Source organism: Solanum verrucosum, unplaced genomic scaffold (assembly GCF_900185275.1).
Source record: "Solanum verrucosum unplaced genomic scaffold, falcon-dt-bn FXZP01000279.1, whole genome shotgun sequence".
NCBI lineage: Eukaryota > Viridiplantae > Streptophyta > Magnoliopsida > Solanales > Solanaceae > Solanum > Solanum verrucosum.
This window is the reverse complement of record NW_026020289.1, coordinates 1,472,839-1,497,692: the sequence shown is the minus strand read 5'-3', so window position 1 is coordinate 1,497,692 and position 24,854 is coordinate 1,472,839. Positions and strand designations below refer to the sequence as shown.

Here is a 24,854-nt window from a genome sequence, read left to right as displayed (position 1 = left end):
CCCGCCCCGCCCTCTTGCGTTGTTTAATGAAAGCAAATATGGATTTACCTTAGATCAAGCGATGTCATCTGACATTAATATTTTATCAATAAACTTTTATTAAATATGCATATATAATTGTATGGAAGAAATAAATGGTCAAATTGAATAAAATGACACCACTAATGAAATTGAATAATTATATTTTTCTTCCTCTCATCTTATTTTCTCCCTAATGAAATTGATTAAGATTTATTTACGGAATTAAAATAATGATAAGTTTTTAAATAATCGTTTGATGTCTGATATCGAAAAAAGAAGTGTTTAATTTATTTTTAATGAGATTATTGAATATTTTTTTCAAAAAAATTAAACTAATTGGGAAGAGTTTAGTTATATACGTGAGTTTTTTTTTTGTTTTGTTTATATTGTGTTCTTTTTAAGTATGGTTTTGTAGTATTTCATTTATTTGTTCTAATTTTAAAATGTGACATCTCTAGCAAAAAAAAATAAAAAAAATATCCTGCCTAAGTTATTGCATGAAAGGATCTTTACACAGATATATATTGGCTATTTTTAATTTAAGTGACTGGGTGAGCAATTATTTAGGTTAATTATCTAATTATTCATGCAAACTGAGAACTAGAAGAATTTGTTCCATCTAAATGCAAACATCATTAGAGATTTGCATGAGCTATATATTGGATGGGCCTTGTGGGCTTTCACTTAGTGACTGCAAGCAATAGTGTTAATTCAGTGAAGAGAATTTGACACCTTATATAACTTAAAAGATATGAAAGCTACCTAATTACGCAAACATTTCAGTCATATTTATTAATTCTCCCTATGATTTGGAATACTAGCATATTATCTGACTAATTAATAATTTCATTTCAAATTTCAAGTCAAATGCATCTAGATACATGTTCTTTGCAACCTCATAAGCTGAAATAGGAAGAGAAGCGAGCAAAAATGGTTGGGAGGCAAGCGAGATTTATCTATATATCCCAGATACATGTAAATCACACTAAATACATGTATCTAACATTAGATACGTGTATATAGGATACCAGATACGTGAGCAAGATAAATATACATATATTTATATTTCTCCCAATTTATGTAGTATAGATGAAATTTTGAAAGTTAACAAAAACTTTTTATATGTTTTCAAATATTTTAAGCTATTAATTATTATAATTTATAATACTTTTTACATAAAAAATTTATTTATATAAAGTATAAAAGAAAAAAATTTAAAAAAGGAAACATAAATGTTAGCAGGAGTCCAATCTATGTTAATTTCTATGTTTTAATTATTGTAATACCGATTGAATTTGGAGAGCCAACTAAATTTTTTTAGAGGATTTTTTTTATAAATTTTAAGTTGTTAATTATTATAATTTATAATATTTTTATTAATTTTAAACCAATATATGTTTTTCTCAGTCTCAATTACATGAGACATATGGAATTTGGAGAGTCAACTAAAATTTTAAAATATGTTAAGTTGTTAATTATTATACCTTATAGTACTATTATGTGATTTTCAAATAAAATATGTAATTTTTTTATTTCAATTTATATGTCATTGATATAATTACATATATTGAGTAATGAAGAATTAATGTCTAAATTATGTGACACCTATGAATTTTGGAGTGTAAATCAAATTAGTTATATGATTTAAAAAAAATAAAGCGGTTAATTATTACAATTTATAATACTTTTTATATATTTTTTAAATGATATATATATATATATATCTTTATGATATTGATATTAGTATTATATTAAATTAAATTTTATTATTTTTAAATTTATGATCCCAATTGTCAGCCTATGCCACATTATAAAATGTTTCAAAGTAGATATTAGATTTACAAAAATGTCGATGCCAGCTAAAGTAATAAAATAACATCTAAGGGCATGAACCTATATATGTATATATAAAGCTGAATATAGACAATCTGATGTGGCATCTCTCTATGACCAGTATTTCTATTCATCTTTTTTCTCCTTTTTTGACATTTTATCTTTGTTTTGTATTTCTTATTTGTATTTTTTTTTTAAAAAGTATTTATATCATACCCGATTAATTATGCCCTTTATAACATCCAATACACTAATATAGATTTAAGTAAATGAAAATGGAAGATGAAAAGATAAAAACTATTCATTTTTCATAACTGTTTATAATTATTTAGCCTATAAAATAAAAAAAAATAGTTGACCATTTGTAACAAATAAGAACAAATTTCTTCACTTTGGCTCTTCTTCTTCTGACGATGATGATGATCAATATATGGTATCAACTTCTATCGCTAAGATGTCCATCAAATTTCTAGGTCATGTGACTTTTTTAACAAAAGAGAAAGAGAGAATATCTCATGATTCTTGTGAAGACATTGATGTAAAGAAAGAGATTATGTAACAAAAAGTTCTTTTCAAAATAAAAGACTTTTTGAAAAAATGTTTATTCCTCCTACAAGGAGAGAAAATTCATTGTGGTTGACAAATTTATAAGAAGGCTGATTAGTGTTTCAAAGGGTAAGAAAAATTATTTGGAGAAAAAATCATTCTATTTATGGAATTCGTATCAAATTAGGAGGAGAACAAGCAAAAATTTATTTTGTGATTTGAAAAGAGAGAAAATTAGATATTATTTCTTTCAACCTCATTATTCTTCTAATTTCTTTCTTCTTTTATTTTGTCTTGATTTTTTGTATCTTTAAAGTTTTTTTTTCTTATTTATCTTTAATTAAAGTTTATATATATTTTCTTAAAAAAGAATTTAAAAAGATGATCATATTTAGTTCCTTTCTTCATCAATGCTATTAATCTCATAATTAGTGTTATTTATATTATTTTCTTAATTACTTTTTTTTCTTTCATTTAATTATTCATTTGAAGAAATTAGTTATTATAACTTTATAAGAATTACACATGTATTTTTACATAATTGATTTGTTATTTTAAAATTTTTTTGATCATTCTTCATCTTAAAGTTTCTATCTATATGTAATAATAAAGCTAAAATAGAAAATGTGGGATGACACCTTCTTAGCAATAGATACTTATTTATTCTTATCAATGTTTCTGACATTTTTTGTTATTTTTTCCTTAAAATAATTGTTGCCTCGATTTTTAGTTTTAGTTTTTTTTTTTTAGCATTTTCTAATTTTAAAAGACTGAAAAATTTATATTGAAAATTTACAAAAAATAAAAAATGATTTATTTAACTCCTATCATCATCAATATTATTATTAATTTATTTTACTTCTTTTCTTAATCTTCATTTCATCATTAATGTAATTTATATCATTTTCTTAGATATATATATATATATATATATATATATATATATATATATATATATATTTGTGACATTTCTTAGAAGTTAGGATTATTATTTTTATTTTTTTTTAAATTTTGAACTCTTTTGTCATACTAAATACAGCATGTTTTATTATAATTACATTTAATATATTAATGAATATGTTGTACGAATGAAAAGAAAATTATCATTTCACAAAAACAACGGTTAAAATATAATTTATTATGATTAAGGAACGCTAAAATTATTATTCCAATATCCATAACCATATATAATACATTAAAAATTAATTGAAAAGCTGTAAATGGAACATGAATCACCATTTAAGGAATCATTATTTTTAAATTTTTGAATCATTTCTTCTTCTAAAAGTTTCTATCCATATGTAACAATAAAGTTAAAATAGAAAATGTAGTGACACCATTCTTAGTAATAGATACTTATTTATTTTTATCAATTTTTTCTGACAATTTTGGTTATATTTTTCTTTAAAATAATTATTGCCTCGATTTTTTTTTTAATTTTTAATTTTAAAAGATTGGAAATTTTATGTTAAAAATTTAAATAATAGAAAAAATGATTTATTTAACTTTTATCATCATCAATACTACTAATTTATTTGACGTTTTTTCTTAATCTTCATCTAATCACTAATGTTATTTAAATAATTTTCTTAAATCACTTATTTTTTCTTTTTTAACTCTTTTATATATATAAAGTTGGATATGTAAATGATGATGTGACATTTCTTAGAAGCTAAGATTACTATTTATCTAATTTCTCCAATTTTTGAGTTCTTTTGTCATACTAAATACAATATGTTTTATTATAATTACATTCAATATAGTAAACAATATGTTCTAGGAATTAAATTTTTTTTATCATTTCAGAAAATAAATGTTAAATTATAATTTTATTATGATTAAGGAAAGATAAAGATATTATTTCAATATCCCATAACCACATTCAATACATTAGAAATTAATTGGATATAACTGTAAATGAAAAATGAATCACCATTTAAGGAAAATAAATGTTTGCAATACCATAATAATTAAGGAGAGAGTAAGATATTATTTTAATATCCTAATTCGGAACTTTTAATCTACTACTCAATTAAAAAGAAAATGCATTTAATAACATTAAAAAGTTATTAGTTTAATATTTTTTCTCATTGTACTAATTCAATTCAATCAAACTTAATTTTAAAGATAAAATAACAGCTTCATTTTAATTGTTATCAATATATTTTAAAAAATTATCGTGAAAAGGCTTTTCTTGCACCTTATTTTAATTTTCATATACTATTATTATTTTTTCTGTCATTTTTCAATGATTTTTTATTTCGATTTAAAATTTAATGTTTATTCTTAAAACTCTGATGGTACAATTAAGGTGGAGTAGAATATAATAAATGATGATTCTTCTACTAAATAAGAAGATATAACGAAATTGAAAGGGTGAATTTTTTTTTTTTAAATGGATAGGAAATTCTATTAAGGTATCATTACGTCATCATTCAATATATTTTTAATATAAATTTCATTTGCTGATGCATTTGTTTAGTACTCCCTCTGTCCCTAATTACTTGTTCACTTTTCCTTTTATAGTTGTCTCTAATTACTTGTCCATTTTGACAAATCAAGATTGAACATTTTTTTTACCTATTATACCCTCAATTAAATGACTAATTACTTTGAAAATTGCAGAACTTTTCATCTACTTCATAATTAATAAGGGTAAAATGATAAACTCACTTTGTCATTAATTGATTTCTTAATAAATGTGTCAATTTAAAAGTGGACAAGTAATTAGGGACAGAGGGAGTATTACAATGTTATTTGACATTATGAGATATTTCTTAGACATTTAAGGAGAATGGTACACCGGAATATATATTATATATTAAAGGATCAACTTCATGCAATGGAAGAATTTGTTATTAGCAAATATATTTTAACTTATTTGATAAAAAATATATTCTTCCTCATTTAATAGATGTAAAATTTGTGAAGCTTTATTTTTTTCACAATCTTCATATTATTAAAACAAATAATAATATTACGATTAAACAACAGAGTAAATATAAAATTAATCAAAAATATTTAATTTTAATGATCGTGCGAAGTGCGGCCAAGTTCTCTAATTTAAAACAAAAAAGTCAAATTTAAATGGGTCTACTATAGAATTCCTACAAATCCAACTTCAAAAATTATGTTAAAAATGGAAACTAAAAAGTGAAATAAATTTAATTGAGAGTTATCCTTCGTCTGTTCCATTTGATGTGACACTTTTTATTTCTCAAGAATCAAATAGTTTAAGTTTGACCATAAATTTGCGTATGATATCTTCAATTTTTTAAAAATGAAATTTATATATTTGTAAACTACGTAAAAATCAAAACATTATAATTCATAATAATTAATAATTCAAAATATTTTAAAGATGTATGGAAAATTTAAGATGAAAGATAAACTAAAGAGAGTAAAAGGGGAGAATGGAAAGTAGAAAAAAAGAATAGTTCATCTTTTTGGTGGGCCTCAATGTACAATTTCTATAGCTTTTAGTCCAACTCTTTAGTGCAATGTTGGTCCTCCCAAACTCTCATTTCTAAATAGGAGTAAAATAAAAAAAAGAGACAATTGGAATAGTGAAGACATTGAAAATTGTAGGGAATTATTTGTATCTAAAATATTGAAACACATGCAATCCACATGTTGATTCAACAATAAAGTAGGCCAAACATATATAGTACAATTCATGATCCCTTTTGTACAATTTAATAGTACAGTGTTGATACACCTCAACTCTCACTTCTAATAAGTAGTAATAAGCCAACAATTAGTATTGGCACCTATAACCCAAATAATTTGACAACAAATAACTCTTATGATTTCATCTTCCTCTTTCTCAACACTTTTCCTCAATTCCACCCTAAATCTCTTTCTCCATCAATCCCTCAATTTCCTTTTTCATCGGAAAAAAAACAGGTCATCCGGAAGCTCGATTTTTGCCACATTTTTCGATAATTTATTTCTCCACAACTATCACAAAATTTGCTTAGTTCATCACTGACAAAACCTTATAAAAACTCAAAATTTGAAATCACAACTAAACTCTAATTTACTTTTTTCAACAGGTTTTTTTTTTTTTTTTGAGTGAATGTGGTTGGAATCCGTGGAAAATACCTAGACAAAATTATACACTAGTAAATATGAGGAAAATCAGATATGATTTGAGCTAATTTGGAATTTCAGATTTTAAATGGAATTGAAAAACATCAACACAATCAGGTATATCATGTGTGAATATTACATACACAAAATACATATATCACGAGTATACAAAAATATACATCAAATACACCGATATACAGAGACAATATACATTGATATACAAGAAAACATATATCAAAATTTTTATTTTTGCTTCCCGAAGATGTTTCCACGCTATTACACAAACACCGAATTGATTTAAACACCTTTCGGATTTTGAATTTCAAAAGTGGTAATGCAATTGACCTTTCAAAAGTGATGTTAAAAGTGTATCATATAAATATGATAAATGTTAAGATATGAAGGAATTTTTCTTCAAGTTTAGATGTATAGTCCTAACTTTTGGCAATATAAGCAGAGGGTCCAAAGTGCCGCGACTACTTAATTTTAAGGGACAACAACATTGTATATCCGCCATCAAAATAATTGGCAATAAATGTATATATTTTTTTATATAGTATTGTATGATATGAATAAAATATAAACTCTTAATACAAAATAGTGTATATTTTTGTTGACAATGTAATTAATTTGTCAAATCGGCCAAATATGTAACTTGCCCTAATTTTATCCCCATATACTTTTTCTTTTGCTCTTTCATTCTCGCAATTCACGATTGCTAGAGTTTGCTCCATATGGGGATTTTTAGGTTTTGTTTTCTTTTGGAGGTATGTGGCTCTAATTTGCCTAAATTGATAAATCATGCTAATAAATAAAACCTAGTCTATCGTTGTCATTATCTCTTTTTGTTGACATTAATAGCGAAAACTCGTTCAATATTCCAAACTATAGGAGCATAGGAGAAGAGTGAGGGAAAGGAAGGGAGACGTTACAACAATCAAAATTGATGCCTAAGTTAGTCTAAATCATGGAAGAGAGGTGTGTCTGTTTTGAAGAATTAGTTCGGATTTATGCAGATACGCTCTACTATAGAAGTCATTCATTTGGTTTGGAGCAGTTGCAATGGGGTTGCACCATGTATCAACTTTTAGTCTATTTTTATTTGCCAGATGAATTGACCAAGGTGATTTGTAGAAGAAATTGATACGGAATACACATATATAAATAAAATTGTGAAACTCAAATATATTGTGAAATACATATACAGAGAAGGAGAGACGAGTGTATTCCACCAATAACATTATGGTTTGTGTTTTACCCATTTTATATTGCATTTTGAACTCATCCCACAAGATCTATCTTCTGGAATATTCTAGAGGCTGCCTGTTGTTACATTTGGCTCCCCACTTTTCATTTCCTTCTATACATATAAATAATCAGCCTCAATTCTACATAATTCAAAATTTCACCGCCAAAACCCTAAAACTCTGAACTGAATCTTGAATTTATCAATGGTGATCATTTCCGAATACAATGAGCAAGATGACAAACTACCGTCATCGTCACATGTATCACCAAAGCCTTCTAACGAGACGAAGGTAAAGGAGGTTAAAGAGGCCATTAACGCTACTGAGGCCATTGATGAGGACAAGAAGGGTATTTTTCTTTAACAAAATGACTCATCCGTATTTTTACTTTTCTTCCCAGTAGGAATTCTGGGAAATGAGTTGAGAGGAATGGACACAATGGTTACATATTGATTGTTCTAACTTGTGCTTCAATTCCACTCCCTTGAACCCTTGGGTTTCGAGATTACCACTCAGGGAAAAGATATACTAATAATTATTGGTTTGAATCTTGATCTTGAATATCATCTGATATATATTTTTATGGTTATTAGCCATAAGAAAAGTTTATTTGAGTTAGATTTGTAAAGAAATGATAGTTGATGGCTAAGTGGTTGCAAATGTTTGCACTTTTCAAGTGTGTTTAGAGCCTAATGTTCTGAAAACAAAAAAGTGTATCAAATAGCCCATTTGAAGCTTCATTCTTGATCTTTAGAGTTATATTTTTACAACATTTTAGTGAAAGTAAATGGCTAAGTGTTTTCAGATATTATCATTTATCAAGTATGTTTTGATTCTAATTTTCTGATAAAAAGAACGTACAATTGTGGCTTTCTTTTGTTGTCTCCTTTATTTGTCGGTGGACTTAGTCTTCTTACCTTTTATGTCATCATAAGGTTGACTGTATTCAGTTTGAAGTAGTATTCCTTTTTCTAAGCTGTGTAGGTGTGTATGCTTGTGGCATACTGTTTGTATTTTTCGCAGAAGGGGTCCTTTAACACCAATTCTCTGCTATAGCATTATTCGTTGTGTATTTCTTAAAATTCCAAACTCCATATTACATTTGGTTATTCTTTGTGCTCATCATATTCCAACTTTATATGTTAATTGGTGTTACCAAACAACCTTATTTATTTTGCATCACCGGTAGCTTATTGCTCTTTTTGCTGATATGTACACAACTCCCAACATACGCAATGGCCTTGATCTAGACAACTACTCTTATGGTCAATCCGTACAGGAGGTTAAGGAGGCCAATAACACTACTGAGGCCATTGAAGAGAATAAGAAGGGGCTTCTAGGATTCTTTTATTAAACAAAGTGTCTCATCTGTGTTTTACTTTTTCCCCCTGGTGTTTAGAGGATTATTTAGTTAGAAGCGTGTAGCTTTCCTGTTGGAATTCTGGGAAATGAGTTAACACAATGGTTACATACTGATTGTCCTAAGTTGTGCTTCAATTCCATTTCCTTGAACCCTTAGGTTTTGAGATTATCACTCAGGGAAAAGATATAATAATTATTGGTTTGAATCTTGATCTTGAATATCATCTGATATATATTTTTATGGTTATTAGCCATAAGTAAAGTTTATTTGAGTTAGATTTGTAAAGAAATTATAGTTGATGGCTAAGTGGTTTCAAATGTTTGCACTTTTCAAGTGTGTTTAGAGCCTAATATTCTGAAAACAAATAAGTGTATCAAATAGCCCATTGGAAGCTTCATTCTTGATCTTTAGAGTTATATTTTTACAACATTTTAGTGAAAGTTAATGGTTAAGTGTTTTCAGATGTTATCATTTATCAAGTATGTTTTGATTCTAATTTTCTTTTAAAAAGAACATACAATAGTTTGATCAAAGAAAAAAAAAGAATATCCATTAGCCCATGATTGAAGCCCTACTCTTGCTCTCTGGGAATAGGAATTTGATAGCAGAGGACTTATGTGGTTTTCATTTGCATTGTGCCAATCTGCTAAGGGAGGGTCGATGTTGTGGGTTTCTTTTGTTGTCTCCTTTATTTGTCGCAGGACTTGGTCTTCTTACCTCTTATGTCATCAGAAGGTTGACTGTATTCAGTTTGAACTAGTATTCCTTTTTCTAAGTTGTGTAGGTGTGTACGCTTGTGGTATACTGTTTATATTTTTTTTGCAGAAGGTCATTTAACTCCAATTCTCTGCTATAACATTATTCGTTGTGTATTTTCTTGAAATTCCAAACTCCATATTACACTTGGTTATTCTTTGTTCTCATCATATTCCAACTTTAAATGTTAATTGGTGTTGCCCAACAACCTTGTTTGTTTTGCATCACCAGTAGCTTATTGCTTTTTCTGCTGATATGTACACAACTCCCAACATAGGCAATGGCCTTGATCTGGATAACTAATCTTGGGATCAATTCGTACAGGATGTTAAGGAGGCCATTAACACTACTGAGGCCATTGAAGAGAACAAGAAGGGGCTTTTAGGTATTTTTTTTAAAACAAAATGTCTCATATGTGTTTTACTTTTCCCCCCCTGGTGTTTTAGAGGAGTATTTAGTTAGAAGCGTGTAGCTTTCAGGTAGAAATTTTGGGAAATGAGTTAACACAATGGTTACATACTGATTGTCCTAACTTGTGCTTCAATTCCACTCACTTGAACCCATGGGTTTCGAGATTACCACTTAGGGAAAAAGATATAATAATTATTGATTTGAATTTTGATCTTGAATATCATCTGATATATATTTTTATGGTTATTAGTCATAAGTAAAGTTTATTTGAGTTCGATTTGTAAAGCAATGATAGTTGATGGCTAGGTCGTTTCAAATGTTTGCACTTATCAAGTGTGTTTAGAGCCTAATGTTCTGAAAACAAATAAGTGTATCAAATAGCCCAGTTGAAGCTTCATTCTTGATCTTTAGAGTTATATTTGCACAACATTTTAGTGAAAGTTAATGGCTAAGTGGTTTCAGATCATTAGCACATAATTGAAGCCCTACTCTTGCTCTCTGGGAATAAGAATTTGATAGCAAAGGACTTATGTGGTTTTCATTTGCATTGTGCCAATCTGCTGAGGGAGGGTCGATGTTGTGGGTTTCTTTAGTTGTCTCCTTTATTTGTCGCAGGACTTGGTCTTCTTACCTTTTATGTCATCAGAAGATTGACTGTATTTAGTTTGAACTAGTATTCCTTTTTCTAAGCTGTGTAGGTGTGTACGCTTGTGGTATACTGTTTATATTTTTTTGCAGAAGGTCCTTTAACTCCAATTCTCTGCTATAGCATTATTCGTTGTGTATTTTCTTGAAATTCCAAACTCCATATTACACTTGGTTATTCTTTGTTCTTATCATATTCCAACTTTATATGTTAATTGGTGTTGCCCAACAACCTTGTTTGTTTTGCATCTCCAGTAGCTTATTGCTCTTTCTGCTGATATGTACACATCTCCCAACATAGGGAATGGCCTTGATCTGGACAACTACTCTTGGGGTCAATTATTATAGGAGCTTAATCTCAACATTCCTGTACCTCAGGGAACAAAATCACGGTTTATTGTTTATGATATAAAAATGAACCATCTTACAGTCGGACTAAAGGGTCATCCTCCAATAATTGATGTTAGTGTGTTCTCCTGTTTCTAGTCATTCAGAGATATCATTTGCTGTTTTTCCATTTCAAAATGTGTAAGATTTGTATGATTTTCTTCTGAGCCTGTATATTAACATTCATCCTCTTTGTTGTGGCAGGGAGAACTCTATCGACCTGTCAAAGTTGAGGCTTGTTTCTGGACCTTAGGTAAGTTGCTGTCATGTATTGATGCATAGTTGTTTGAATTTTTTTTTCTATTTACATCTGCTGTTATTAGCACCCCGCAGTTGATTTTCACTGTGGTACATAGTTTCAGAGTATGGGCATGTACCTATTAATCCAATAGTTTGCTAGTTGATCTTACTATAATCTGTGTGAGAATAATGCAGCTTTACTTTGAGAACACAAGATCACTAACTAACTATTGCCAACATCTTTGCAGAGGATCAGAAATCCATCTCTGTACTCCTTACTAAGATAGACAAGATGAACTGGTGGAAATGGGTAGTTAAAGGTGAACCTGAACTCGATATCGAGAAAGTTGAACCTGAAATTACCAGGCTATCAGAATTGGACCCGGAGATTCAATCTAGTGTTGAAACTATTATGGTATGGTTTTATTGTTAGTTGGAATTGTTCTGCTATGGTAACACCTTTTTATGTCGAAATTCTGTTGTCACTTCATTTTTACATATCTATGCCAAGTAAACCCTCAATTATGGTATTCATATGGAAGTTTCTAGCATCACTGCCATGGTAGGTACTGCATAATTTATGCTTATCCTATATCTTATGAGTCATTTGTTATCCACATTAGTACAAATTTACCATTACTCTGTGCTCTAGTAGTATCCCCCAAAATTTCCTTTTGCATTTGAGAAAATGGATCCCTTCTTGACACATTTACTTGACATGCTTGGTAAATGCCCAAAAAAGTACTTCTGATTTAGTTTGTAGAAACTTAGCATAGAAATGTGTTTATGAGAAAAAACTTCAGATTTGGAGTTTAGGAAGCTACTTTTGAGCCTAAAATTCTTCTAGTATATTTCGGTTCACAATTATGAAATCAAAATGTACATCTGGATTTGAGGTTAGTTATGAAAGGTAAGTATTGAAGGTGCTTTATAGAAAAACATAGATACTTGGTTATACAATTTTTTTAGTAGAATCTTTTGTATGGCACAAGAAAGAAACTAAACTCTAAAGGGCCACAGTGCTGACCGACATTAATAGTTCCATACAATTAGTAGAATTTTGTTCTTCAGGTCTTAGAGGTTCTATTTTTTCCTATCTCTCAATTGGATTATAGCATAATCTGGGAGCCCTGAATGCTATGGTGTTTAAATAAATGAACTGTCTCCTTGTTGTTATGATGGGTGATTGTTTGCATAGGAGGTTTACTTCTCCTATAGCTATTGTTGATGATGCTAAGTTGTGTCAACCAGCTTCATCTGCGGCCATTAGCCATACTTAATTACTGGACTTGAACATGCTTTTACCTTGGGAGTGGTATTGTTGTTATCTTCATTTTGTAGAAGGGACAAATCTAGTGATGTTTGATTTACTTGTTTACTAGTTCTTCTTTTGGTGAAAATTCATGATCACAAGAACTGAATTTCTTGTTGTATTTATGGATATTGATGCCTTCTAAATGTGTGATGGATAATACTTCTACGGTTTGATCAATGACATGAAGCAATGGGTCTTCCAACACTAGACGAAATGCAAAACCAGGAGATGCTAAAGTTTATTATGGAAAAGGTACTTTATGATAATGTGTTTTTCTCTCCTGCCCCCTCCCTCGAAGAGTATTCATATTAACTGATCTTGTTCATGATCTTTTGCAGTATCCATGGATGGACTTCTCTAGGGCGAAGAAATCTTGATTCACGTGGTGTTTTTTATAAGCGAAAATATTTTAGCTAGACCATATTTTGGCATCTCTTCTTTACTTCGGCTGGGATTCAAGATGTTTTTGTGCATAAAAGAAACCTATATTGTATAGTGACTTTTGTGTAGACTAAGGAAGATACTTATGTACTGTTATTGGAGTAATTAATCTAAACAGTTAGTAATCTGAACATGTTCATATTCTAATCCATGATCCTCATCCTCTTCTCTGTTCTTGTTGAACTTTTATTCTCTTTTGTAGTTCATGTTGAGTTTTCCCTACGTTGTTATTGGAATGTGGTGTCTTGTATCTGAATTTCTGTTAGATATTTCTATACATACAATTCTGTGTGGTTCTGTCCATATTTTAGCAGTTGATCAGTCCACACTTAACAGAGCAAAGCAGTGTGGCTGCAGTTGGTTGTTTTTTTGGTTTGGCAATGTGAGATTTAACATTAACTTATTAGTACGTAGTATTTTCTTTCATTTGATATTTGTCTTGAAAGGTCATTATCACATATCGTCAAACCTTTCCAGTCACTTATTTAGTGCATGTTTGTGACACTTGACAGAAACAAGCCCATCTTTATGTTATTCCTTCATGGGCAGAGCTGCTGTGATAGGGGCCTAGACTATGTATTTGTGTTGAGAAGTTTATTAAATATACAAGAAATTCCAAATTATTTTTCAACAAATTTTATTTATATGGTAAAAAACGTTCGTTAGATAGAGTGGCCTTCGAGATGAAGTTATTTCTACTTCAATAAATATGTTAAGACAAACATATCACATTTATAGTATAAATAAATAAAAAAGTAGAGTGAGATTTACGGAACATATAACATTATTTAATTGCAAATCGACACGTAAAAACAAGTCCAATTTTAAGAAAATCAGTTGCTAACAAACACGTGTCTTATAAAATTTCCATCCTTTGATTCTGACAAATCCATAGTATGGTTCCCACAAAAGAAAGTTGCATACTCTCCACTCAATTTAACGACACGTATACAGTGGTCCTCTTACTTTCCAAAAAATCGTATCAATTAATCCAACATCTTTTTGCCACCTTTTATCTCCTACTCCATCGCCACCGTACACGTGTATGAAATTAATTCGTTTAAGGTCTGTCCCACCACCCACCCCCATTCCCCTGTTTTTTCAACTTTCACATGCTCTTTCATTCTTTCTTCCCATTTGTGGACCATCGATTTGATTCTTATTTGTATTGTATTATTTTAACGGAAAATGGTCAAAAATATCCTTAATTTATTTGAAAAGGTTTAAAAATATCCCTCATTCATCTATTGGATTAAAAAAAACCCCTCCATCCATCTTTTTGGTCCATCTCTACCCTTAAAACTAACAATCACTTTTTAAAAAATAATAATAATTATTATTATTTATTACATGTCATTTTCTTATTGAATAAATTAAATCTCAACCCATTTAATTTTCTCCTACCCACCCCCATTGTAGTGAACCTGACCCAAACCCAATTAGAAGACCCATTAAAAAATAAATTGATTGAATCTTTCTCCCCTAACCCCAAGCTTCTTTCTTCTTCCCTCTTTTCTTATTCAAAATTTTCAAGATAATATTCAATCAATTGATTAAAAATGATTATTTGGGAATTTGGCTCCATTAGAACTTCAAAATATTAATTAAATATTACATGAGCATAAAATGGCGTCGAAAATTTTAAAGTAAAATCAGTTCAAAATATTTAGAAGAAACAAGTGAAAAACATTCCACTAGAGATCAACTTTAGAGTTTAGGCACAAAGGTTGTTACCAAATTCACTAGCTCTTGAAGAATTTGATCAACTTTAGAGTTTATGTTTAATTTTACTGTATTGGGGATTGATGATAGGTGTAAAAATATTTCCTTTTAGTTATTAGCTTCCTTACTTGTACAAATCTTGTGTAATGTGGATGGCTAATCAATCATCTATGAAATCTATCAGCTTTTGTTAATTCATGAGAATTTGGGTTTGCATAATTTGTAGAATTTGCTCTGTTACTATTTCTCAATTTGTTAGTTTTCTTTGATGCTGATGGTAGCCTCGAGTGTTCCCAAGTATATCTGTCTACGCCTGATGTGGAAAATGGCAAGTTTTATTTAATGTTCTCTCTTCAGCAACTGATTTTGTTTCATATAATGTATTTTATTTTTTAATGGGTCTTCTAATTGGGTTTGGGTCATGTTCACTACAATGGGTGGGTATGAGAAAATTAAATGGGTTGAGATTTAATTTATCCAATAAGAAATTTTTTAGCCCAATAGATGGATGAGGGGTATTTTTAGACCTTTTCAAATAGTTCAAGGGTATTTTTGACCCTTTTCTGTTATTTTAATAAATAAGATACTTAAATGAATTATATTATTCTTCATTACTTTTTTTGTCCTATTTTATATGAGATAGTTTGATTCGACACAAATTTTAAGAAAATAAGGAAGATTTATAAAATTTGTGGTCTAAAATGAATGGTAGAAATTTGTATGACTATAAATTATTTCACATTTTAAAGTTAAATTGTTATTTAATATAAAAATATGTCATTCTTTTTTAGACGGATTAAAAAGAAAAGTAAGTCATATAAATTGAGACAGAAGAAGTATTACATATTGTTACATATTAATAATTTGAATGATAAATTTGCGAAAAAAATTTGAGTATGTAATAGAGCTACTACAAGTAAAGAATAATATAGAATTATTACATAATAAGTAAAAATAAAACAATAGGATCACACAATTGATTATTATACAAAATGAGACTTTTTGATATTACCTATCAATGAATTTAAACATAATAGATACATCTTTAGTAAAAACAAATATAATATTTAAATTAACACAGAACAACCCTACAAATAAGGTGCTATATATTCTCCCATCAATCACCTACTGGTTGCAATGTGTTTGTCATATTCTTAGCCTTCAAACAATGACTAATGATAAATTTTATGGTGCCTCGCCAGAAACTGTTTTCCGGCAAACCACATTGTCGGAATCAGGTGCAATGGAAGATTTTAATCTCAATGCGAAACAGCAAAAGTGCTCTCGTCTTAATGGTAGTCAGCAATTGAAGCTACTGTGCAGGACATTAATGCATGACATCTCTAGCACTAACGCCAATGTTGCCGTAACCAACTACAAATGCTACAAAAAGAAACGAAATCAGAATATTGGAGTAACGAATGATGATGATGAAGAAACCAGAAATGGAGAAGAATACAGAGAGAAAAAGGAGGTTGTAATGTCTCAGTTATTCACCATGAGTACGACAACTTCTCATCATCATCAGCAACATTCAGAAAACAGTGTCGTTTTGACCAAAACATCCAGTAATGTCGATGATGTGAGCAAGGAAACAAAGGATTTACGATCCATTACAAGATATTCACATGGATCTATCTCTTTGATCAGTGGAAGAAGAGAAATGGAGGATGCTCTGTTAGTGAAGCTGGATTTATTGACGAATTATGATTTTTTCGGTGTTTATGATGGACATGGAGGGTCATGTGTAGCTCATGCCTGTCGTGACTCTTTGCACAAGTTACTGACAGAAGTAATTCTTGAAGAAGATAGGAAATTAGAAGAAATAAATTGGGTGAAAGTGATGACGACGAGTTTTTATAAGATGGATGAAGAGGTGAACATGATTAATGGGGCGGAAGTGGCGACAATTGGATCAACAACAATCGTGGCAGTTGTGGGGAAGGAAGAGGTAATAGTTGCCAATTGTGGGGATTCTAGAGTTGTGCTTTCACGAAATGGAGTTGCATTAGCCTTGTCTAATGATCATAAGGTATTTCAAAAATTTGGAATCTTGCTTTTTAAAACTCTTGTAACAACTTAGGTATCTAATACGAGTAATTTGGAAATTTACTTCAAAAATGTCCTTTGATTTTGTGGACTTCAACACATTACCTGGAAAGTTAGAATTAAAGAGTTACTACACAAGTGTTGAGAAACATTCTTCTTTAGCGAATTAAAAATAAAAGTAATATAAACAAATTGAATTGAAGAGAGCAACTAAAACCTGATAGGTGCATTTATATGAAATGAATGGAGTAATTCTTTATTTGGTTGTTAATTTTGTAAATTGACGTTCTTGTACACAGCCGGACAGACCTGATGAACTGGAGAAAATTGAGAAGTCAGGCGGGAAGGTCATCAATTGGAATGGACATCGAGTGTTAGGAGTACTGGCTACTTCAAGATCCATAGGTACATCCAGATTATGTTTCGTATCAAATCAAAATTGAATGATCATGTATCCTGATTTTTGTCTAGGACACACCAAAAACGAAGACGTAAGCTTACATATAGAATTTCTGTATTCTTGAATATTCAATTTGCCAAAAGAGTTAATGTAGGGGATAACTACCTAAAACCGTATGTAATACCAGAGCCAGAAGTCACAGTGAGCAAAAAAAGTGATGGAGATGAGTTCTTAATACTTGCCAGTGATGGTCTGTGGGATGTTATTCCCAATGACGTTGCTTGTGATTTTACAAAAAGATGCTTAAATGGTTAGATTAGAAGGTGCAAAAATGGAAGTGAGCATTCTCAAAATAAGGTCATGAAAGAAAATGTTGCAGCAAAGGCAACATCCTTACTTGAAAAATTAGCGATTTCACGGGGCAGTACAGATAACATAAGCATAATTATAGTTGAGTTGAAGAAATCTTTAGGCACCAGAGATGGAAATAGTATTTATAGTTCACTACTTTGACAGTTCATTTTTTTTTTCTCTTTATAAGTTTCTTGCTTTGTGTCCATTATGGATTGTTTGTACTTTGTATAATATTGTACCTGGACTTGAAGTCCTAAAGTCTATCAATTTCATGTCGTACTTACCCTTGAATTCTCCTTCTATATATATATTCCGTCTTTTAATTTCTTGTCCGTGAACAGAAGCAAACACTTGCTTGCAAAGAAGCACATTGAAAAGTGTTGGACCAATGCACCAACTCAGTTTTTTTCGTGTCTCAATTAATTATATGATCCTTATTTAATTGTACACATAATTTTTTTCGAAGTTAATGGATGCATGTCCACCCCTCACTCAAATGTGGGTCTTAGAGAAGAAGATAATGGTTGGTTTTGGGATAAAAGGGATGTAGGTTTATTTTGGGTCTTTTTAAAAAATAATAATTAAAATTAGATGAATTTTGTATTTTTCTTAATTTAATTAGTGATATGCTCCTATCATAGTTGGACACATATACAAAGTGGTATGTCAAAATTGGATATATTTTTTGTTAAAATATAATGGCATAAATGAACACTTTTGTGAAATAATGAGCTCACTCTTTTTTCAAAATTTGGTGATATATTTGAGGCTTTTCCATTAGTTTTTTTTTTTGATACATTAGGTTTGCAAATTACTTAAATTACAATTGCTACAATCTAATTCCACCTAACAATTTGTGGCACATGTTGATGCCGTATAGGAAATGATAGGGCTGAAGAATCTTCATCCCCTACACTGAATCTGGCACGCGCCCTCCACACTCCTTATTACCCTTTTCTCTCCTTACTTTCCCATTCATTTTTCCAGTAATAGCCAATCCCTTCCCAGGTAATTTCTCTCCATCTTTCTATACCATTTTCTCTTTTTCGAGTTCTATACAAAAAATTCATTTGAATCACAAAATGTTTTTTTTCTTTTCTTCTTCTTCTTAGCATGTGTTAATCTGTGTACGAAATTGGTACTATAATAGGTAGAAACAGTAGTGATTTCTCAGAATTCTGTACTTTGTTGGAAAAAATGGACTCAAGATTATGCTAGCATGCTCTATTGAACTAGAGCAAGTTAGGGTATAGTGTTTTGGTTCCTCGGACTTATGTGTTAAGACTTCAATCGAATCAAATAGAGTTTCAAGTTGGTGTTGTTATCCTTTATATAGAATGCATCTATAGCAGCTGATTGGCTAAGCATAGAAGATTTCAAATGAAAACACCTAAATAGAAAAGGAGTTCTAATTGAAAATGGTCACAAAAATGATTTGGTGTTATCAAGGAGAGTTTCTATTTGTGTTTACTTGTACAATTTGTGTGTATAAATAGATGGCTTCAAATCATTTGTATTCATATGGAGAATTAAAGCTTAGATATTGTATTATTTGCTGGTTCCTCTATAGAAAAAACAATTGTTAAACATGTCTGCGAGACTTCAAATCTAAAGTGCTTTGCTTGTACTCTGCAGATTTTCAATTGTCCTCTGCCTGTGAACTTTATCAACGTCTGTCTCTAGATGTTGGGTGGTGTAGCTTCTGTTGCCATATTCACCAATCAATCTGCACTGTCAAATAATGTAAGTAATCCTCTTTTGACAAGGATACTCATATAGCACAATGTTTAGTTCAAGTAAGTATCAGAAAATGAACTCGTGTTGGAGTTTACGTACCTTGTGCTAACCTCTGCTAGCTAAAGGTTATCACTCTCCTTTGGCATCTTTGAGGCTATGCTTTTCACAGTCCCTAATTTTTTGTTGCTATATCCTAGTTTCACTCTTTTGTAACATTGCTGAGCATTCCTTTCTGCAGGGCTTTCAAATTGCTTCATTCTTGGTTGTTAGATCTTCCAACCTGTCCAGGAAGTACTCAATTCCACAACCTTTTTTCAAAATTCCTGGCTTTAGGGAACATATTGTCCAATTTATAGCCAGTAATAATGGAAACCTTGCCAGAAAGAACATTGTCTTTGCTATTCCAAATGAAAAGGATGATGCTGAAAAAGAAGGCTCAGATTACTATATTGATTATCCGGTCATCGTTGGTCAGAAAGAAGATGGGAGTTCTTGTGCACCAGAGATGGGAACAGCTTTTTCCTTGTTGCCATGTGGTGAAGGTATTCTTAGAAGTTATGAGATCAATGGTAAAGAAGATGGCCTGCTTGCTAAGCTGATGGCAGTTCATTTGCATGTACTGGCAATGGAACAATGGAATGCTTCCAAACTTAAAATGTCTCACAAGTATGTTTTCTTTAATATTTTCCTTTTCAGTGAAGGTGATAAAATGTATGTACATTTATATTGCAAGATGATAAAGTCCTGTTTATCCTCACTATTTTTTCATCTCTGAGACTGCCAAAGGAGAAATACCAGCAGATAAAGTTTAAGACAAGAAATAACAATTTAAATTGGAACATGTAGAACGGATGTGTTTAAAAGAACTAATGGGAGGGTTATTGTGAGAACATTGCCAGCATGGAAAATTTAACCAGTATAGTACGAAAAATCAATCTTGTCTTTTCCTTTTTGTCATTGAGGTTGTTTGGTTTCTTTAGGTACTTTCATTTATTGTATCTTGAGTGTTCTAAAATAAACTTGAAGCATTATGCATAATGTGATTAAAGTACCTACTATATATTCAGCTTTTCCATCAGCAACTCTATTGCTATTTTCTCCCTGCTTGATCATTTTTCCTGCAACTAACTTATGGTTCCATGAATGACAGAAATTACTTGGTCAGTGCGACAAACCTGATTCATTATTTGGCCTTGAAAAGCCTCAACATAGAGCAGCTTAAAGAAGAACTTTCTTCCATTTGTTTACTGAATTTAGACACAATAAATCAACATGTTCTAGCAAGTCTTTCTGCAGGCATCCGGCTGTTAGATAACGTAAAATATGATTCTTCTAGTCATACTATCTCTTATAGTGAAGGAATCTCTTCAACAAAAAGTCTGGACAAACAAATGAAGGGAGAATTTTCTATTAATACACTAAGGAGGAGGGCATCCCATACTGCGGACCTGTTATTGGGCAGATTGCCAGAGAAGAGAAACACCCATATCATGGTAACAGTGGGTGAAGAAGCTATAGAAAGTGAAACATTAATGAAAGATCTTCTAAATGCTGGAACTACCATTGTTCGTATCAATTGTGCTCATGGAAGCCCTGAAATTTGGAGTGAGATAATCAGAAGGGTGAAAAGAACCTCTCAAATTCTTGAAAAGCCTTGTCGAATTCTCATGGACTTAGCTGGGCCCAAGCTTCGAACTGGAAAACTGCAGGCTGGTCCATGTGTGTTGAAAATATCTCCCAAGAAGAATGCTTATGGGAAAGTGATATTTCCTGCCCTAGTTTGGCTCTCAAGCCCAGGAGCTGGTTCTCCACCAGCCCATGTATCCCCTGATGCTATTCTACATGTGGACGGTGAAGAACTTCTTAGTAAGCTCAAGGTTGATGATGTTGTGACATTATTTGATGCTCGTGGAAAACAAAGGACACTTAAGATCATAAGCAGGTATCCTATTTTCTCAGGCGTCGGATATATGGCTGAGTGCAGTAAGGCTGCTTATGTCAAGTCAGGTGCAAAATTGTTTATCAAGGACAAGAGAAGGAAATTATCGGCTGGACATGTAGTAAATATTCCTCCTCTCAAGCAATTTATCAAATTAAGGGTTGATGACTTGCTGAGTATATCACGAGATGGTCAAAATGAAGAAAACAATTTGACTTCTTCCACTGTTGCGCACAGGATAGCCTGCTCATCTGAATATGTTTTTGATTCAGTGAAGCCTGGGGAACCTATTGCTTTTGATGATGGGAAGATATGGGGTATTATTAAAGCAACTAGCACTTCGGAAATTCTTGTGTCAATCACCCATGCAGGTCCCAGGGGTAGTAAACTTGGATCAGAGAAGTCCATAAATATTCCGCGGAGCAATATTCGGTATGAAGGTCTCACTTCAAAGGACCTTATAGATCTTGACTTTGTGGCCAACCATGCAGACATTGTGGGTGTATCATTTGTCCGAGATGTCCGTGACATTCTACTGTTGCGCCAAGAACTTGAGAAGCGGAAAAGAAGGGACTTGGGGATTTCTATAAAGATCGAGACAAAAGAAGGATTTGAGAAATTGCCGCTCCTACTACTGGAGGCAATGAAAATGCCAAATCCTTTGGGCATTATGATTGCCAGAGGAGATCTTGCTGTAGAGTGTGGATGGGAAAACATGGCATATATACAGAAGGAGATAATCTCTGTCTGCACAGCTGCTCATGTTCCTGTCATTTGGGCAACACAGGTCCTGGAGTCACTCGTCAGATCTGGAGTGCCTACTAGAGCTGAGCTTACTGATGTGGCAGAAGGAATGAGGTCAGTAATCTCGTTGCCAGTATGCGTTTGTGTCTATATCTGTGTGGGTGGGTGGGGGTATTTTGATTCCTATCTTTCCTTTTGAGGTTTTAGGAATTGAGTAGGGGGTAGAGGAGGTTATAGTCTGGCTGCTTCTTTATTTTTGTGATATTTTGTTGCACTTCCCTGAGTAAGAACAAGGTTAAAAACTATTAGTGAGGAATATATTATTCATTAATTTGTTTGAACCAAATGCTAAATATACTTACATTAAAATGTGTTGCAACTTCTAACATTAAAACGTGACATAAGTTATCAAATCAAACACTTGAATACTCTTTTTCTGGATCAGTTATTTCTCAAAAAACTGAAATTCTCTCAGCACATATGCATAAGTTTAACTAGTTTTGAGGTGTAGAAACTTGTTAATGCATGGATATATCATTATACTTGTCATTTGTCAATAATGGATAAAGCTCTAAAGAAAACCAAGTACAAAGAGAACTAGATGATGTAACAAGGTGCCCCTTCTTCATTTGAGGAACCATGAATAATTTGACAATTAAAAGTCAAATTAATTGGACGATGGAAATAATTATGGAGGTATCATGCCCAACTTTGTAAGAGTAACTCTTCCATTTCTGTTGAACTTGGTATTCGTTTCTTAAACTGGTACTTGGAAGGACTGCCCCTTTTAGTTTGTGGCATGAGATATGGGACTGGTGTTGAGTAGGACTTACTAGCTCATATGCAATCAAGAAAGATATCTTTCCTTCAAATCAGTCAAAGAGTGGTATTTTTTATAAGGTAAAGATAGTTTCACTAAAAGCTAGTACCAAGAAGGTACTGCAGAAGAGTACAAAAAAAGTATTACAATGACTGCATTGCATCATGGAATTCAAAGCTCAAAAAGATGTTCCATATTCTCTCTACTGTGTTTCCTGCACCACAAAACAGACGGCAGATGCAATTAGATTCCAGTACCGATGTTGTTTCTTCTCTTCAAAACATCTCTTATTTCTTTCCAGCCAAATATTCCACATGATGCACTAAGGGACAGTCCTCCATATCTGCTTCAACTGGTTCTGAATTCTCTCTCCCTGCCGACTTGGCATGACGCTCTTAACATCCTTTGGCATCACCCACTGCACACCAAAAACACACAGAAATTATGTCCAACCCTGCCAGGTTGAATCACAATACATCAGTAGATGATTAGTGGTGTTTCCTGCTTTCTCACATAAAAAGCATCTGCTATACATTGAAGTACCCCTCCTCTGTATGGTGTCTTGTGTTAAACAAGCACTCTTGGCAGTCACCCACCTAAAACAAGAAACCTTTGGAGGGGCTTTATTTTCCATGGCCAATCAACCTCCCAGTTTCCAGCTTGCTTCTGTAACCTCATGTAACAACTTCTCTCAGAGAGTACACCACTTTTATCAGCTAACCAAATCATCCTATTCTTGTTGTTATCATCCAGTTTAATGGGCTTCAATAATTAAATAATTCACTGATTTCATCCACCTCCCAATCATTAAATTATCTTCTAAAAAGATGAACTTCATCCAGTGTTGGCAAAGAAATAAAGCCCTTGTCTAACCATTTATCCTCAAACTATTCTTTCCCGCCTACCCTTCCAAACCATCTCAAAAACTTGCTGTTTTAAACTCGTATTAGAACTGTAGTAGAAACTCGACCTTTGACCTGAGAATGTTCTTCAACAGCACGACTATGTTTAATCTGTTTTCTTATTGCAGGACAAGTTGTATCATGTTGAACAAGGGTAAATGCATTGTGGAAGCTGTCTCTTTCTTACACAGAATATTGAGCAATCACTCCACGAAGTCACATGCAGAATTTAAGCCTCTTGCTTTATCCAGCCACGACTTTTAGTTGGTTCGACCGTATGAGGAGCTGCTTATATGTTCTCCCTACTTTTGTACATCTTCATGGTGATATGTTCTCCTTACTCTTGTACATCTTCTGCTTCACCATGACCGTTTCTTCTGCTATGTACATACATCAATATTCAGTGAAACCAAACAATTAGTATTTCACAATTGTATTGTTTTAACAGTAGAAGAGCAATATTAGACCATGGTTCTCATTTTTTAGCAGAGAATAAAACTCTAGGTGATTTCTTCCATCAGCCTTAATTTTGATGGGCTACCATATGAGTTACTTGATACCTAGTGAAATAGTCTAGGTGCATGAAAGCTGGCTTAACATCGCCGTTGTCCAAGACAAACAACCACAACCTGTTGCTCATTTATGAAGAGACAAATCCATAGTAATGTCCAATAAAGAGTTTATAAATCTTGTGCACTCTGATGATCTGAGGCTTAAGTTAAATGGCTTATTCCAAGTCGTAGCATTGGTAACCCAGTTGAAGCCCGAGGACGGGAATCATTGGGCTGAAATCAAGTGTAACTCCGCACCTAGCACAGTCACAATGGATGATAAAGGAGGGGGATTGCAGTAAGTGGATGATAACAATCAACGTGAAATTAATCAATGTT

At 31.7% G+C, this 24,854-nt stretch overlaps 2 protein-coding genes and 1 pseudogene across 2 annotated transcripts; all 3 read left to right on the top strand.

Annotated features, from left to right (window-relative positions):
- Nucleotides 1-7,943: 7,943 nt before the first annotated feature.
- LOC125834410 (protein BOBBER 1-like) lies at nt 7,944-13,233 on the top strand (annotated as a pseudogene).
- A 2,898-nt stretch (nt 13,234-16,131) lies between these two features.
- LOC125834330 (protein phosphatase 2C 51-like) lies at nt 16,132-18,113 on the top strand. Its single transcript, XM_049513483.1, has 3 exons — nt 16,132-17,051; nt 17,368-17,473; nt 17,623-18,113. Exons 1-3 carry the CDS (start codon nt 16,188-16,190, stop codon nt 17,781-17,783), a joined length of 1,131 nt encoding a protein of 376 aa, XP_049369440.1. The 5' UTR covers nt 16,132-16,187; the 3' UTR covers nt 17,784-18,113.
- A 486-nt stretch (nt 18,114-18,599) lies between these two features.
- On the top strand, nt 18,600-24,481 carry LOC125834324 (plastidial pyruvate kinase 4, chloroplastic). The gene is made up of 5 exons (XM_049513474.1): nt 18,600-18,830; nt 19,458-19,565; nt 19,798-20,225; nt 20,710-22,356; nt 24,093-24,481. Exons 2-5 carry the CDS (start codon nt 19,506-19,508, stop codon nt 24,226-24,228), a joined length of 2,271 nt encoding a protein of 756 aa, XP_049369431.1. The 5' UTR covers nt 18,600-18,830; nt 19,458-19,505; the 3' UTR covers nt 24,229-24,481.
- Nucleotides 24,482-24,854: the final 373 nt, after the last annotated feature.

Bases quoted from the DNA above. Each gene is read 5' to 3' on its own strand.
- LOC125834330 (XM_049513483.1), top strand. From the start codon at position 16,188: ATGACTAATGATAAATTTTATGGTGCCTCGCCAGAAACTGTTTTCCGG. The intron at 17,052-17,367 runs GTATTTCAAAAA...TCTTGTACACAG, and splicing joins CCTTGTCTAATGATCATAAG to CCGGACAGACCTGATGAACT. The intron at 17,474-17,622 runs GTACATCCAGAT...GAGTTAATGTAG, and splicing joins GGCTACTTCAAGATCCATAG to GGGATAACTACCTAAAACCG.
- LOC125834324 (XM_049513474.1), top strand. From the start codon at position 19,506: ATGTTGGGTGGTGTAGCTTCTGTTGCCATATTCACCAATCAATCTGCA. The intron at 20,226-20,709 runs GTATGTTTTCTT...CATGAATGACAG, and splicing joins AAACTTAAAATGTCTCACAA to AAATTACTTGGTCAGTGCGA. The intron at 22,357-24,092 runs GTCAGTAATCTC...TTCTTATTGCAG, and splicing joins GATGTGGCAGAAGGAATGAG to GACAAGTTGTATCATGTTGA.